The following is a 15,055-nucleotide window of genomic DNA, read 5'->3' as shown; positions in this document are numbered from 1 at the left end:
AGATACCCACAACATCACTAGTCACTTCATTCCTCTCCCCTCATTTAGGATTGCTGTGTAAATCTTCAGTCCTTTGTACACTTCCATTGGAGTAAATGCCACCGAACACAATGGGACTTACTTCCAATCAAACGTGTATAGCAGCCTTCTCCAATCTGGTTCCCTCCAGATATGCTGGACTACAACTCCCGGCATGGCTAGCTAAAGCATGCTGGGAGTTGTAGTCCAACACATCTGGAGGTCATCGGGTTGGGAAAGGCTGATATATAGGATTGCACAGCATGTCACTTGTCCTCGTAGAAAATGTGTAGTTGAGTTGTTCAAGGCTGAATTGTGAAAAGCAGTGTTTGTTCTGATTGTTTCTTCCAATTTATTTCTATCTGTTTGTTAGAGACAAAAAAGCATCACTTGTGAAAGCACTGTAACAGAGTCTCGACCTCACTTCAGTCAAGCCCTTTATTTTAATACATAGACCTCAAGGAGAGGCATAACTACAGAAGCCGTGAAATACAATACGAAATTGTTATTTTCAAATAGGAGCAAAATTCCTGAGAGGAAAGTTCTTACATCCCATTAGGAGAAATGCTACTCTAGAGATAATGCCTGCATTTCATACTCCATGGCATAAAAGCTCTTGTTGTATTTTATAAGTGGTTCCATTACATAAACAGCAGGGCTTGCAGCTATGTCCAAGGATTTTAAAATTTCCATCCTATGTAAGCCCCCTCCTCTGATTTCCAGTTCATATGGAAGGGATGTTTAACCCCTTTCTCCCCAGCTGCAACCCCAACAAAAAACACCCCCACTTAAGACAATTAGAAATAAAAAGCTGCTCCCACTGGCACTAATTGGTGTTTTTTTTCTGTTGCTAATTGCAGTGTGAGAGAGGTGATTTTTCCTGGGGGAGAGAAGGGTTAAACCTCACCTCCCCATGGAATGCAGTCCTGATGCAAATCTCTCTCTCTCACATACACACACACACACACACACACACACACACGGCACCTAGGTTTTTTTTAATAATCTGACATGCCTCCAAGCCACACAATTGATGTAAGGTGTAGTTAGGCCCTGTATTTACAGGTTTGTTGTTGGATCTTGCTGAATGTTACCCACCCCTCCCATTCTAAAATCTGCAACGGTGCCCCCATTTCACTCCCTTAATACCCTTAATACTGACTGCCCTGACCAAAAAAAAAAGCCATTCAAGCACACAGGTCATACAATACTTCTAGAACAGGGATGGGGAACACATGGGTCTTCAGATGTTGAGGAACTACAACTCCCATCATCCCTCACCATTGGCTATGTTGGCTTGGGCTGATGGGAGTTACAATCCAGCAATGTCTGGAGGGCCAAATGTTCCCTGGCCCTGTTTCAGAAGTATTGTAAGACCTGTGTGTTTGAGCTGCTTTTTTTTTTTAAGGAATGCTGGGAACAGTAGGACTTTTTTCTGCCTAAACATGCATAGGCGTCTGCCCTTAGATACAAACAAGCCCCACTACAATACCTTTGTCATAATATCCCATTTACCTTTACAAAATGCACTGTCGAGTAGTAAACCCAAGTAACACAGTTAGGGTCGGAGACACCAGGGCCTGATCTTTCTGGGACATTCCATCGGTAAGTGCTGATTTCTCCTGGTATACATACAGGTATGACATTTATGGGAAGAGAGAGAGAAATGAAGTTGAAACAAAATTTTGTCAACAGCCAAAATTTGATGAAATAGATGAGATGGAAATTATTGAACTTGATAACTGGTGTAAAATCTAATCTTAAAAACTAAGTTTCTTATGGTCCCCGAGTTTACAGGTGCTTGGTAAAATTGCCGAAATGTCATCGTTTGCTTTAAAGAATTCATGTCAAAATTAAGTTTGTACTCCTTATGGGATGGGAAAAACAGTTTATTTAAAATATTTATATCCAACATCTCCATCACATATAAGAGACAGACAAGGTGGCTTCCAATCAACATAGTTTAAAATTAAATAATAACAAACCAGCAGGAACACACACATACACACCCCATTTACATAGGTGACCACAACTCAGAAATCCAGCAGTCAAAGGGTGAGAAACCTCTGGCCCTCCAGATGTTGTTGGACTGGCCAAGCTGGCTGGGTCTGATGGGAAGTTGAGTTCAGCAACATCTAGAAGGCTGCATGTTCCCTAACCTTGGCATTAGCAATAGCAAGAATTCTCAAGAACTGGGAACCAGGAGGCAGCTTAAAGAAATCCAAATTAGTTATTTTCCAATACTCTCCAGTTCTATCTCCATATAAGGTCTCTTATTTTATGTTTTTAATACTGTTAAAACACAGTTTCAGAACAATAACTCTTTGGAAACGGGTTCTCAAAGTTAGCAGCAAAGTAGAGAAAGGGTCGGTGGAGGCTGGTGGCTCTGATTTCAGTGAGGCTGTGAATCCATTCTGGGTTTCAGTTACAACCAGACAGAATTCTAAAGGAGCTATGCAAGGTGCTGAACCCTATCCCCAAAATAGGTTTAGCACCTTGGATAGCTCTTTTAGCGTTCTGGCTGGTTCTGACTGAAACCAGGAATGGATTCACAGCCCCATCGAAATGGGAGCCACCAGCCTCCACTGGAAAGGGGGCATCTCTCCAAACCTACAAGAGACGTTTTTGACCACATAAAGATTAGAGCCATTTGAGCTCACTTTGTGCTTTGAGATCCACAAAGGACAGGCCCAAGGAAATAAAAGACCATAAAATAGGTGATTTATCACTAGTCTTTAGATCATGGGTGGGAAACTTGTTGGACTCCAACTCCCATCAGCCCCAGAGATGCTGGGACTTGTAGTTACCCCTGCTTTAGATGGTCATTAAATCAAAGGGTCAAACAAGGAAATCAGTCACAGTATTGGCAAGGATGCCAGGGTTGCACTTTCCTTGGGAGAATGGCTTCCTACTTTGAGAAACATGGCTGTAGAATTAATGGAATATGGACCTCAGTTATAGTGTGACCCTGGGAATGGAAAATGTATGAACTTCATGCAGCTTTCATTAGCACTAGCAGCCTGTTGAAGATATTTTACTTGATTTCTTGATCAGCCCTGGAGGGAGCAATCCCATAGCCACTAGTCAGCAGCTAGATGGCCATAGGATATGTGGTTTTCTGGGAACCGGCCTTCCCCCACTGCCTCACGGAACAGCCCTGCACTCCGTGCTCAGAAGATGAGCATGGAGCAGCCAAAACGGGGCGTTCTGGGGAGGGGAAGGCGGAAATGCCGGTACGACACTTCCTATGTGTCGTCCAGCAGCCTCCTCCCCCACTCTGTCTTCCTGCAGCTAGACAGCCAAAATCGGCTGTAGTGCCGCAAATGCAGGGCAGGAGAAGCACGGAGGGAACAATCCCCTCCATGCTTCTCCTGCCCTGCATTGGATAGGCAGTCACCTCCGAGTTCAGAGGCAGCTGCCTATCCCCATAGGATTGCGCCCTAAAAGACTAAGGGTGCAATCCAGTTTCGGATTTAGGAACAAGCCAAATAAGCCATGGCTTGGGCCTCATATTATGAGGGGCCTCTAAATATGTTGGAGTTAACTAAGATGTATTATAATTTAGATCACTTCAGATTAAATATGTTGGGAAGTCCCGTGTGACTTACAGCAAAGTTACCTTACATAGAGTAAGCATGGCAACATAGCATTTAGTATTAGAGGCAATAAGCGTGGACTAGAGCCAGTTTAAAGGAAGTTCAAATCAACTTTATTAGTACTCTTATACACATCTTCAGAGAAGCCTATCTAACACCATTTAAGTACAAGCACCCCCTAACGCTGGGTGGTAACCTTTCATTACCCTTTCTATTATAATATAATAAACATTTTTCTCTTTATTTTTATGGTACAGGGCCTCTGAATCTTGACATGGCTTAGGGCCTCAGCGTGTCTTAATCCAGCCCTGGAGCAATCCTATTGTTTACACCATCGGATGCTTGTAAGCCTCTGAACTCAAAGGGTTACAAGCATCCAGTGCAGAGCAGAAGGAGTGGTGGAGGCAATCATTGTTTCCCCACTCCTCCCCCTCTGCATTTTTGCTGGACAGGCTTTTTTGCCTGTCTAGCTGGGTTGCTTTGGAGGGGGAGGGAAGGAGGCTGGGGAGGCCTCAGGATAACTCATATTCCGGCCTCTCCAGTCCCCTCCCCTCCCTGCCTATTGAAATGCTTTACTCCTCGCCAAGCTTGAGTTCCCAACCTCAGACAGGCAGCCAGCGTGGTTCTTTCCATGCCGGTTGCAAGGGGGAGGGGAGCAGAGCGCAGATTCCCTCCTCCAAGGTCAGAGTGCTGCCTCCAACCTCGGATCTGGGAATCCAAAGTCTCTTATGGCCCCCAGATGTTGTCTAGGGGCCATAGGATGGCTCTCTACCAGTGCAATCCTATACATGCCTACTCAAAAGTAAGACCCACTGGAGCTTACTCTCAGGTAAGTGGGCATAGATTGTAGAATAAATTGAAATAAGTATCCATTAGATTACATCTGCATGTGTGTGAACTAGTTTGAAGACTGCCATATCTGATGGATCAGCTTTGCTAGTTTTACCTAATTCAAAACTATTGGTAGTAGCATACCAATAGTTTCCTTGCAGCTGTTGTTTCCCAACCACAAAACAAGGTTTATCAAGGACCTGGCAGGTTGAAATTAAGGCTCAGGGGCTGCCAGGTAGTTCAGGTTTTACTCTAAACAGCACTATGTTGGAAGTCTTAAACAAAATCTTTTAATAAGCCTGAAGGCTGACTTTAATTGTTTGGAAATATGCAGGGTTGCTTCCCCCCCCCCCAATACCTGGCATAGTGATGCGTGCTTTACTCCCAACTCCTTCTTCTTCTATGCCATGGGCTGATACAGAATAGGGCCTACTTGCTTTGTTCTTAAATACAATTAGTATTGAGTCACCAACTTCTGCACGGATCAAAGGCCCTAAGTAAAACAGCAAGACACAGTTATGGAGAGTTACGTATCTGGTGTTAAAATGTAGGAAATCAGACAAACAAACACCACAAACTCATTCTAAAGCAGGGGTGGGGCACCTTTTTCAGCCAGAGGGCTGAATTCAGTTTTGGAGAAGCTCTCGGGGGCCGCATTCCAGTGGTGGGTGGATCCAAAGGCAAAAGGGGTAGAACCCAAAATACCAGCATACTGTAGCTTAAAGCTATTACTACCAGTAGCTTAGGAAAGGCATTTCAACCCTTTAGAATGGGAGGAAAACTACACAAAATCTGGGAAACCACAAAATGTTCAATGGTTGGTATAAAGGGGGTGGGGCCAGAGGATGGGTGTGTGGTCCTCTGGGGAATCCCAGAGGGCTGTATTGGGACCCCAGGAAGACGAAATTTGATCCCTGGGCCTCACGTTCTGCAAATTTGCTTTACAGGAAGGCTGTACAAAATGGATCCTTCACTTCAATTCCCTGGCTGAAATGATTTCTCTGTCCCTTATCTGGACAGAGACGGCCTACATACAGTTAACCATGCTCTGATAACCTCGTCTGGATAACTACAATGCATTATATGTGGGGCTGCCTTTGAAAATGGTCTGGCAAGTTCAGCTGGTCCAAAACAGGGCAGTGAGATTGTTAATGGGAACTGGCCAATGAGATCACAATATGCCAGTATTTTTGCAGCCGCACTGGCTGCCAGTCCATGTCCAGGCCTGATTCAAATTGCTGGTATTAACATTCAAGGCCCTAAACAGCTTGGGGCCAGGTTATCTGAAGGATCATCTCCTCCCATAAGTACCTGCTTGGACCATATGATCATCTTCAGCGGTCCTTCTCCAGGAGCCCCTGCCAAAGGAAGTAAGGTGAGTGGCTACCAGGAAGAGGGCCTTTTCTGCTGTGGCACCCCAGTTGTGGAATGAGCTCCCTAGAGAGGTTCACCTGGTGCCTACGTTGTACTCCTTCCGGTGCCAAGTGAAGACCTTTTTATTTTCCCAGTATTTTAGCTTCCTAGTCTTTTAGCTTTGGTGTTTTAAATCTGTATTTTAAATCTCTACATTGGCGCTCGGCTTTATGTTGGTCGTACTTTTATACTGTAGTTTTAATGCTTTTATATTTTATATTGTTTTTATGCTGTACTTGTGGTTTTAATTTTTGTGATCTGCCCAGAGAGCTTTGGCTATTGGGCGGTATAAAAATGTAATTTTTTTAATGTAATATATTAAATAAATGCCAGTTTCCAGAGGGGTATTTGTATGAGTCTCTTGAAGCAAAAACAACAAAGTCTTCTGGCACCTTCAAGACTAACAAATTTATTACAGCATATGCTTTCAAAGACCATAGTCCCCTTCATCAAATACATTAAATGTTAACACTTGATGTGTCTAGTCAAATGGAATATAGTCCACAGAAGCTTATGGTGTAATACATGTGTTCATCTTGCAGGTGCCAGAAGACCTTGTTGTTTCAAATTACTAATTCACACATCTTCCACCTTCCTAACTTGATCCAAAGATTTGTCACTGGAGAGAGACTCTAGTGAAGTGACGTTGCTCCATCTCCTGGTAGGAAGCTTGATTTGCCTCTGGTTAAAAAAAACAAAACACCTCTCTCAGAGAAGGTGTGTCCAGGTGGCAGTTTTGAAGGGAAACAGCTGTGCATTTAGTGCAGGGGTGGGGAAACTCTGGCTCTCCAGATGATATTGGATAGCAACTCCCATAAGCCACAGCCGTCATGGCCAATAGTCAGGGATAATGGGAGTTATAGTCCAATATCAACTGGAGGGCCACAGGTTTCCCACCCCTGATTTAGGAAGGGTGCAATCCTATGGAAGCTCCCAAAGTCAGAGGCTTCTGAAATTCCTATGTCCTGCTGGGCTGAAGCCAGCAAGGCAGGAGTGTGGAGGTGATCTTTGCCTCCCCATCCTCCGATCTTTGTTTTTTTCCACCCATCTAGCGAGGGTGCTTTGGAGGGGGAGGGAAGGAGGCTAGAGGAGGCTCAGTCTAAATCATATCCTGGCCTCTCCGGTCTCCTCCCCACTGGAACATCCCCTTTCCCCCCTCTCTAAGGTCAATTTTCTGACCTCAGAGAGGCAGCTGGCTGGGAGGGGCTGGGGTCTTCCTGTCTCCGACCTTGGAGCGCTATTTCTGACCTTGGAGGGCAGAATCCGAGCCAACCTGTGGTCCTTGGAACACTCTCCCCAGGGCCATAGGATTCCTAAGTGCCTCCATCCAATGCTGCTCCCCTGCCTTTTCCAAGTTACTTCCAAGACTTGGAAGTAACTAGGAAGGGTTAAGAAAGCATTTAATTACTTTACTTTTTTCGTAAGGCATGGAACCTTGACGCTGTCAGTTATGTCTTGCCGAAGCCATTCAGTAAGATTCAGAGCATCTTTAAACTCACCTGTGGCAGTGGGGATTGGGTAAAAAGGCCCTTAGACACTCCTGCCTATGATAATAACCTGGCTTTCTGCCTGGCACAAGCCTCCAAGGTTCACATAATAAGATGCTTACGTGAGTTTATGTATTTGCTGTTTTCCCTCCCCAAGGTGACGATGTCTGCCATTCCCTTGCTTTTCACATTGAGGCTGTAATCCCATGCACATCTCACTGAATTCAATGGGACTTACTTCTGAGTATCATAGAATAGTAGTAGGGTTGGAAGGGGCCTACAAGGCCACTGAGTCCAACCCCCATACTATATACATGAGTAGATGTATATAGAATTATGTTGCCAGTGTTTTAGAAGTTATAGGCTCAAGGAACAGGCCTTCTACTGCCTTTGGGGGTTCATTTGAGTTTCTCACCTAGAATTTGTAGGTGCTGCTCCTTTGCAGTCCTCTTTTGGTGCTCCGTGAACTCCCCGCTTTTGTATTCTCTATACACCACTTTCTTGTACTTTGAACCAATGAGATCTTCAGTCTGGCTCACAAATACATGCCCATAACTTGAAAACGATTTTTGAAAGGAAGAAAACAGTTAAATGTCCAAACATATTTACAAATATTAAACAGAATAATAAAAAAGAGATCGTGATGATGATCATGGTGGTGATGATGAAATTATGGTGTTATCTGGACACGCAAACTGCGTTTTGAATAGCTTGATAGGTAATTTCTTTAGCATTGTTAGTCCCAGAAGATGAAGGACACAAAACAGATGATAGTGGCTCCAATTCAGCTGAAATGATGAACAGTGCAATCCTATGGACTTACATTCAGATGTTAGTCCTTCTGTTTTCATGGGTTTTACTCCCAGGTCAGGGTGCCTAGGACTGAAATTCTAATGCTTTCAGCTGAGGCTCTCATTACGCAATTGCCCTGCCTTGTCCACAGAATTTTACAGAGAATTCAGGCAATGTCATGCTCAATTTGTTACCCTTTCTTGTCTTCCCACTACTTCTTCCATCTTTTGTCTTACCAGAAGAAAAGATCTGATGATGTAGCAGCCATATCGGGGGTCAGACTAAGTAGCTTCATGCAGTCTCATGCTTCATGTTCTTGCTGAGCTCTTTCTCCCTTGAATATATTATTGTAAGCTGACGAGACACAGGAATTCCTTATCTTGTCAAAGGTCATACAATTGTATATCTTGTTCTCTGCTGTTCTCTCCTTATCATAGCTACCCTATAACCCAGTTCTTGTATTATAAACAATGGTGCTAGGAGAAGAAATGTTGAGGACTGCAACCCCACATGGGTGGGAGAGGAGGAGCCGTTTCCTATGTGTCACAATATCTATAAAAACAATGTGCTAATGTAAATCGGGGCTTCTGGCTCTTTGGAAATGATTCCAGCCTTAAGCCCGCACGTTAAATAATCTCTTTTTCCTTCACTCCGTGGTCTCTCTGACTCTGGGTTCTGCAACATAAATGGTGCCGTGACTCGGATGTGGCAGGCTCTGAGACAGAGAGGTGGCAGTTGCCTGCTCTTAATCGCCGCACCGGGAGGGAGAGCTCGGCGCATGCTTCCCTTTCTTGGCGCCACCGACCTTTTTGTCGGGTAAATGGGAGAAAGCCTGCACCGGGATCGCCCAAACGGCAGTGAGTAGCAACAGAACCTTGGGAAGCGGAGGAAGGAACTTGAGCCCTGCCTGTATTGCAGCTGCAATTGAGTTGAAACCCACACTGGAAGCCTTCAGGAGAAAGGCAAGTATATGGGAAAAAGAGGGCCCTGCTTTTAGGGAGAAAGGCCACTGGGCAGAACAAAAGAGGGCCCCGCCTTATGAAGAAGGTCAGTGTTAGTATACGTATACGAAAAGAACCTACTCCTTGCGGGTAGAAGGGGGGCCTGATCACACCCCCGAGCGGGCGCCAGTACCCGCACGCCAGTACTCAGTAGGAAGCTGAGGAAGCTGGGGAAGCCACTTTCCGCTCTGTTTAAAAGTGGGAAAAGTGGGTGGCAGGGACATATGGATGCAGTGGAGAGATCGATGATTGTGTGAGTGGCTACTGCGGTTTCTGAAGCATACCGTTGACCGTCCGGGTGCCCAGGCCAGTAGCAAAGTGCGTGGTGTATAAAATCCTCTTGTGTCAGCCAGTGAGACCCCTTACTCACTGACCAATTCCCATTCCCTAATTGTGTCTGTCTTCAATTTAGGAGGGAGGCTATGGGTGGTGGGGGAAGCAAACCTTGCACCCCCTTGGGATGTATGCTAGCAAATTTTAAGAAAGGTTTTAGTAGAGATTATGGGGACCCCCCCATGAATCCTCAACGGTTGCAGACTTTGTATGAAATAGAGTGGCCGTCTTTTGGTGTAGGATGGCCTACTAAAGGCTCTTTAGAGCCCAGCAAAATCAGCCGTGTATATGCCATTGTGGTTGGGAGACCTGGGCACCCCAACCAATTTCCCTACATAAACTCATGGGATTCCATAGTCCGCGCTTCTCCTCCATGGCTAAAGAAATGCCTAGAATCCCAGGCAAAAGTTTTGGTGCTCAGAAAAGAAAAACTGGCCAAGAAATTACAACCAGTGTTAGAAGCCCCATGTGAAGATCTGGCAGAGCTAACGGCGTTTCCACCTGCTTATGCCCCGCTTCCACCACGGGCCCATGTTACTGTAAGACCGCCCCGTCGAGATCCAGATCCGGTGGCTCCTGAGCCCCTGCCATCCCCCCTGCAGAGGCATTGCCCCTCGCTTTGACTTAGAACTGTCGCCATCAGATTCAAGCCCCACCGGCAGTAATTCGCCAATTTCAGCTATGGTCCTCAACTCCCAGATATTGTCTGCCAAGACTTTCATCTCTACGGGATCGGGAGGTTCCCCTCTTACACCTCAATCAGCATTAATAAAAGAAACTGAAGAATTGAAGTGTGGGGCAGAAGATTTAATAAAATCGGTGGTGACCCTTAAAAAGATGTGTTCTCACAAAAAAAAAGAGGAGGTGAGCTCGTCTACTGCTCATCAGTCATCGTCTACTGCTCAAGACTTGCACCCCTTAACATGTACGTCCAAAAAAAAAAAAAAGGAAAAAGGTTTTTTTTTTTAAAAAGATTCAGAATAGAGAGAGAAAACAGCAAAAAGCTCAAGGTCGAGCTGAGAGAAAAAAAAGAACAAGATCTGAGGCCGTTAATTAGAGAAATGTTGCAGGACAGCCTGGCTTTTAACAAAGCGTGGGAGCGTGAGAGTGTAAGGCCGAAGAAGTAGCTGTTAGCCTAGCGCGCCGAGAGGGGGGGCAGGAAAATTGCCCACAACGTTCTGAGTTGTGCAACATCATCACCTCGCCTAATTGAGATGAAATCCCTAAGAAATAGAAACTGAAAATGAAGACCCAGAAGATGAAGGCGCAAAATGGAGAATAAAGGTGAAGAATCAGCCCCCAGGGCACAGGCTAGACCCCTCTTCGAGTGAAAAGTGTGCCATAAGACTGTCCCAAGGCAGAATGAAGCAGAAAGACCACGTTGAAGATCTCTGTCAAGGTAACCGTGTTTAGCTTTGAACTGTGTTAGAATTGCATAGCCTGTAGCTACTGACCATCAGCTATATGATTTCTGAAGAGCGTAACCATTAAGCTTTTGCCATGGGATTCCCTGCAATGAAGAAATCTCACTGATTTAAATGGCCAGTGTTACACTGCCTGAGTGTGTGTGCTGAAGAGACCGAGAAACCAGACAGCATGTTCCTGGCCAAGCCAAAATCACGCTACTACCATGCTCCTGGAAGCTGCAATAAACTGTGTAAGCTGGGAGACCCAACCTGATTGAGAAGAAAAGAAGATATTGGAGTAACTGTCTTGAAAAACAGTGAGATCTGTGTAGCTGGCTGGCTGATGCTATCAGTGATGTTACAACTTTGAATTAAGACTGTTTTCCTGTTTGAGACCCCAGCGAAGAAAGCTGACCTGAGTTATTTGTTGCCCATGCCAAAGCAAAGATTTAGCTGCCCTGTACCTCATCGTGTCCTGTTTTAAGCTTGGGATTTACAAATACAAACAAACTGAAAAGCTTGCTTTTGAAGTCCTGCAAATCACCCCACCGCCTCCCCGAAGAAGATTAATGGCTGCCTGGAAAAAATGCAAGTATAAAGTGATGCCCATCACCCCCCAGCGTCCTGGGTTTTGGCACTTTGCTATCGTGTACCAGGTTAGAACAGAAAAAAAAGAGTAAGTTTTTAAAATGTCTGTGAGAACCTGACAAAAGTAGAATAAAATTTACAGAGGAGTTGCCCAGGTTAAAGCGTCACGGCTAGAGAGCTGAGCTGTGCCGCTCTGTTTAGACAGAGGCCTTGCTAAAAAGTTAAAGGCCCTTGTCTGTCAGAAGGGGTGTAGGGCCACACTTCCCCTTTTTAAACTGATGCAAAAGTGGGGAGCCTTTGCTGGAAACATCTCATCTTCATTGCCCAGAGCCTTCTCTGTTTGCCTCCATCATTGTCTGGGCTTTTTAGAGACACTCTGCACATGGACTAAAATTTTAAATTGTCAAAGACTTGCCATGGACAGTGCTGTGAAGCTTTTGATAAACTTGAACTCTCATCGCTGTAGACCGTGTGTCTGTGTTTGCAGTCAGCTCAGTGTACAGCAGGCTGAGTTTGATCTATGACTTTTAGATTTCCTTCTGCTAAAACTCATGCAGCATAGAGTTGCCGATGCAAAAATGGTGACCTAGAACTCTTTGCGTGTGTAAGTATGCCCATCCCTTAATTTTGATGGGCCCTGAGCTTTCAGCCAGAAGAGCAGTATGACTGCTGGACCTGCTCCATCATGCCTTACCATGCAAAAAGTGTTTTCCATTCATTGTGTTAAAGTGCAGAAAAAGTTTGTTGTATATATTTTATGATTTCTTAGATATCATAAAATATATGTGATATTTGCAGATTAGTGTTAGTTGCAACTCCAAATAATACTGAGTGTGGTTCCCAATAGATGACAAGGAGAAAAGACAAAGTCAAGTAGAGAAAAGACAAAGGCAAGTAGAAAAGAGGGAATAGAGAAAGTAGCAGACAGATAGAGAAGGGAGAAAAAAGAAGAAAGAAGAGGCAAGAAGCAAAGAGAAAGAACATTTGTAGAGAAGAAGCGTGGCCATAGTTGCCCCCAGGATGAATTAGAAGCAGCTGACTGTGCCTGGAGCTTATTACCTGGGGTAAAGTAGCCACAATAATGTAATAGTTCTTTAAGATGGAGAAAATTGTAACCAGAAAGAGAAGAAGAGCCTATCCCAAATGTGTGTCATTGGGACTAGTGTAAGGCAGAAAGGTTTAAGTGAGTTTAACTTGAAAAAGACAAATAAAGGGACAAGGCTGGTGCATGGAGCAGAAAGTTTTATGTGAAAAGTTTGAAACATGATCTGCAATACAGGCAGATCAGCAAGAAAAAGAAAGTAAAAGAAAGATAAAAATTTATCTTCCCATACTAATAAATAAAAGTGTTATCAAGCACTTTGCTGGGAAGCGAAGTTGTTTACAGAAAGCTGTGCTTGAGAACCAAACACTTCTAGCCTATGCTGAAAATGCTTGCTAGTGTTGTGTTGCTTCATGGGTAACATGTATGGTATAAAACCCATTTAGCCCAATAGCTCGTAGTTCAGAGAAGCTGTCTGATCCAACCATTAGGTACGCCTGTGTGCTGTAAGTTACCCAATAAAGTCTCCTTGTAAGTAACCCCCCCCCCCCCGCTGAAATCCCAACACACAAGCGGGACTAGAGCACCTCACCCAGTATCAAACCCTGCTGTTAAAAGCCATGAGAGCAAGTATAAAAAAGTCAGTTAATATGACTAAAGTGTCTGAAGTGCTGCAAGGTGCCACCGAAGCTCCCAGAGCGTACTTAGAGCATCTTTTAAATGCCTATCGCCAGTATACCCTCGACCCAGAGGTCCAAGAAGACGTGGGTGAGGAAAAGAAGACCCGGCAGAGGCAAAAGATTCTTAAGAAAGAACCAGTGTGCCCAGTGTGGACAAGATAGACATTGGTGGCATGAATGCCCAAATAAAATGAATCAAATACACAAAAGAGAAAACCAAAGGAGCCAGAACAGGCGAAAGAGAAGACAGCTTGTGAGGAGCTGTGACATTGCCACTCCAGTGTTAATCATGAAGTCATCAAGAGCAAGCAAACGTTAGCCTTAAACAAAAAGTCCAAACACTAGGCAAAGTTCTTCAAGCCCAGCGTCGCTTTGTCTTAGAAAATAAGCCATTCCCATCACAGAAGTTCATCCTTTCTAACCAAGAGTTAAAGTATGAGTTAAAGAGGGAAAAATAACCCTTTGACTCCCAGATAGAGAGGACTGAAAACTGTCATACTTTCCACCCCCACAGCTATAAAAGTAGCTAGAGTTAAACCCTGAATACATTAGACACGAGTCAAGAAAGCGAGAGGGGGGAAGTAGAAATCCTGAAAATCCTCTAAAAAGTATTCTGAAAAAGCAGTAAGAAGACTCAGGCTAGACCTTACTGTGGACACACCAGGAAACTGTCCTCCCTGTGTACGGTCAGACCTGCAGCTGGAGAATTGAAGAGAGGGACTAGACCCTACTGCAGCTTGCCAGGTGAATAGCTGCCCAGCGTACGGTCAGATCCCAAAAAAGATTAAAGAAGATTAAATATACGTGTTGTAGTGTTAGTAGTGTTGCATTGTGTTTCCTTAATAAGGTGCGAAAAAGGGGGGGCAGCCCCTGAAAGGGGAAGTTTGTCCCAGCAATTCACTGATAATTACTGGCTTCATCTGGCTAACATCACTAAAGTAAAGCATTTTTGTTTGCCAAGAGATATACCTGCAAACAGGTTTTTTTATCTTTTTCTCCTCCATCATTTAATTTGACTAATAATAGTAATGCTGTAGATGTTCAAATCAATAATCTGCATGCATAATATAGTGGCTGACATAACAATGGGACAAAACAATTGGCTAAATTGGTTAACCCCTTGGCTTCCAGATCTTAGCTAGCTTAAAAGCATTGTTCATCCTAATTCTACCAGTGTTGTTCATAGAGATACTGTTATGCCTTTGCATTCCTTGTCTTATGCGCTGTTTAACCAATCTGTTTTATGTCTCGGCTAGTAAAACTGCCGCCCTCTACGCTCTAATAGCTCAACAAGCTATTAAGTAAGAGGGTTGCTATAAGAGTCCTGTGTTATGCTTCGCAAACCAGAATGTCTATTTGTGTAATGAAATGCTATAATTGTAATGAAATTATGCATTTAAGGGGGGAATGTAGCAGCCATATCAGGGGTCAGACTAAGTAGCCTCATGCAGTCTCATGCTTCATGTTCTTGCTGAGCTCTTTCTCCCTTGAATATATTATTGTAAGCTGACGAGACACAGGAATTCCTTATCTTGCCTTTTTAGCAGCCACATAACACTGCTGACTCCCCACATGGGAGGGAGAGGAGGAGCCGTTTCCTATGTGTCACAATATCTATAAAAACAATGTGCTAAGGTAAATCGCGGCTTCTGGCTCTTTGGAAATGATTCCAGCCTTAAGCCCGCGCGTTAAATAAAGAATCTCTTTTTCCTTCACTCCGTGGTCTCTCTGACTCTGGGTTCTGCAACAATGAGAAAAAGACGGTAAGCTGCACAATGTGTTTTGATTGGTAGCACTAGCAGCCCTCTGTCTTGAAGCACCCTCCGTGCTCCACTGAATCCCGTGGAACATACTTCCAAGTAAATATG

The 15,055-nt window shown here is 44.3% G+C and overlaps 1 protein-coding gene across 2 annotated transcripts in view; it reads right to left on the bottom strand.

Annotated features, from left to right (window-relative positions):
- The window catches only part of HEPHL1 (hephaestin like 1), an 87,962-nt gene that overhangs the window by 16,678 nt on the left and 56,229 nt on the right, over positions 1-15,055 (bottom strand). For both annotated transcript variants that reach the window (XM_084842607.1, XM_084842608.1), the window contains exons 13-15: positions 7,761-7,900; positions 4,804-4,938; positions 1,534-1,640 (exon numbers count right to left, since the gene is read on the bottom strand). In XM_084842607.1, coding sequence (XP_084698733.1) covers positions 1,534-1,640; positions 4,804-4,938; positions 7,761-7,900 — 382 coding nt within the window. The remainder of the gene's footprint in view (positions 1-1,533; positions 1,641-4,803; positions 4,939-7,760; positions 7,901-15,055) is intronic.

The sequence above is a fragment of the Heloderma suspectum genome, chromosome 3, assembly GCF_057233095.1.
Source record: "Heloderma suspectum isolate Gila_16-S chromosome 3, 16-S_ref, whole genome shotgun sequence".
Lineage (NCBI taxonomy): Eukaryota > Metazoa > Chordata > Lepidosauria > Squamata > Helodermatidae > Heloderma > Heloderma suspectum.
Note: the sequence above shows the minus strand (reverse complement) of the source record. Positions and strands in the feature narration are given on the sequence as shown.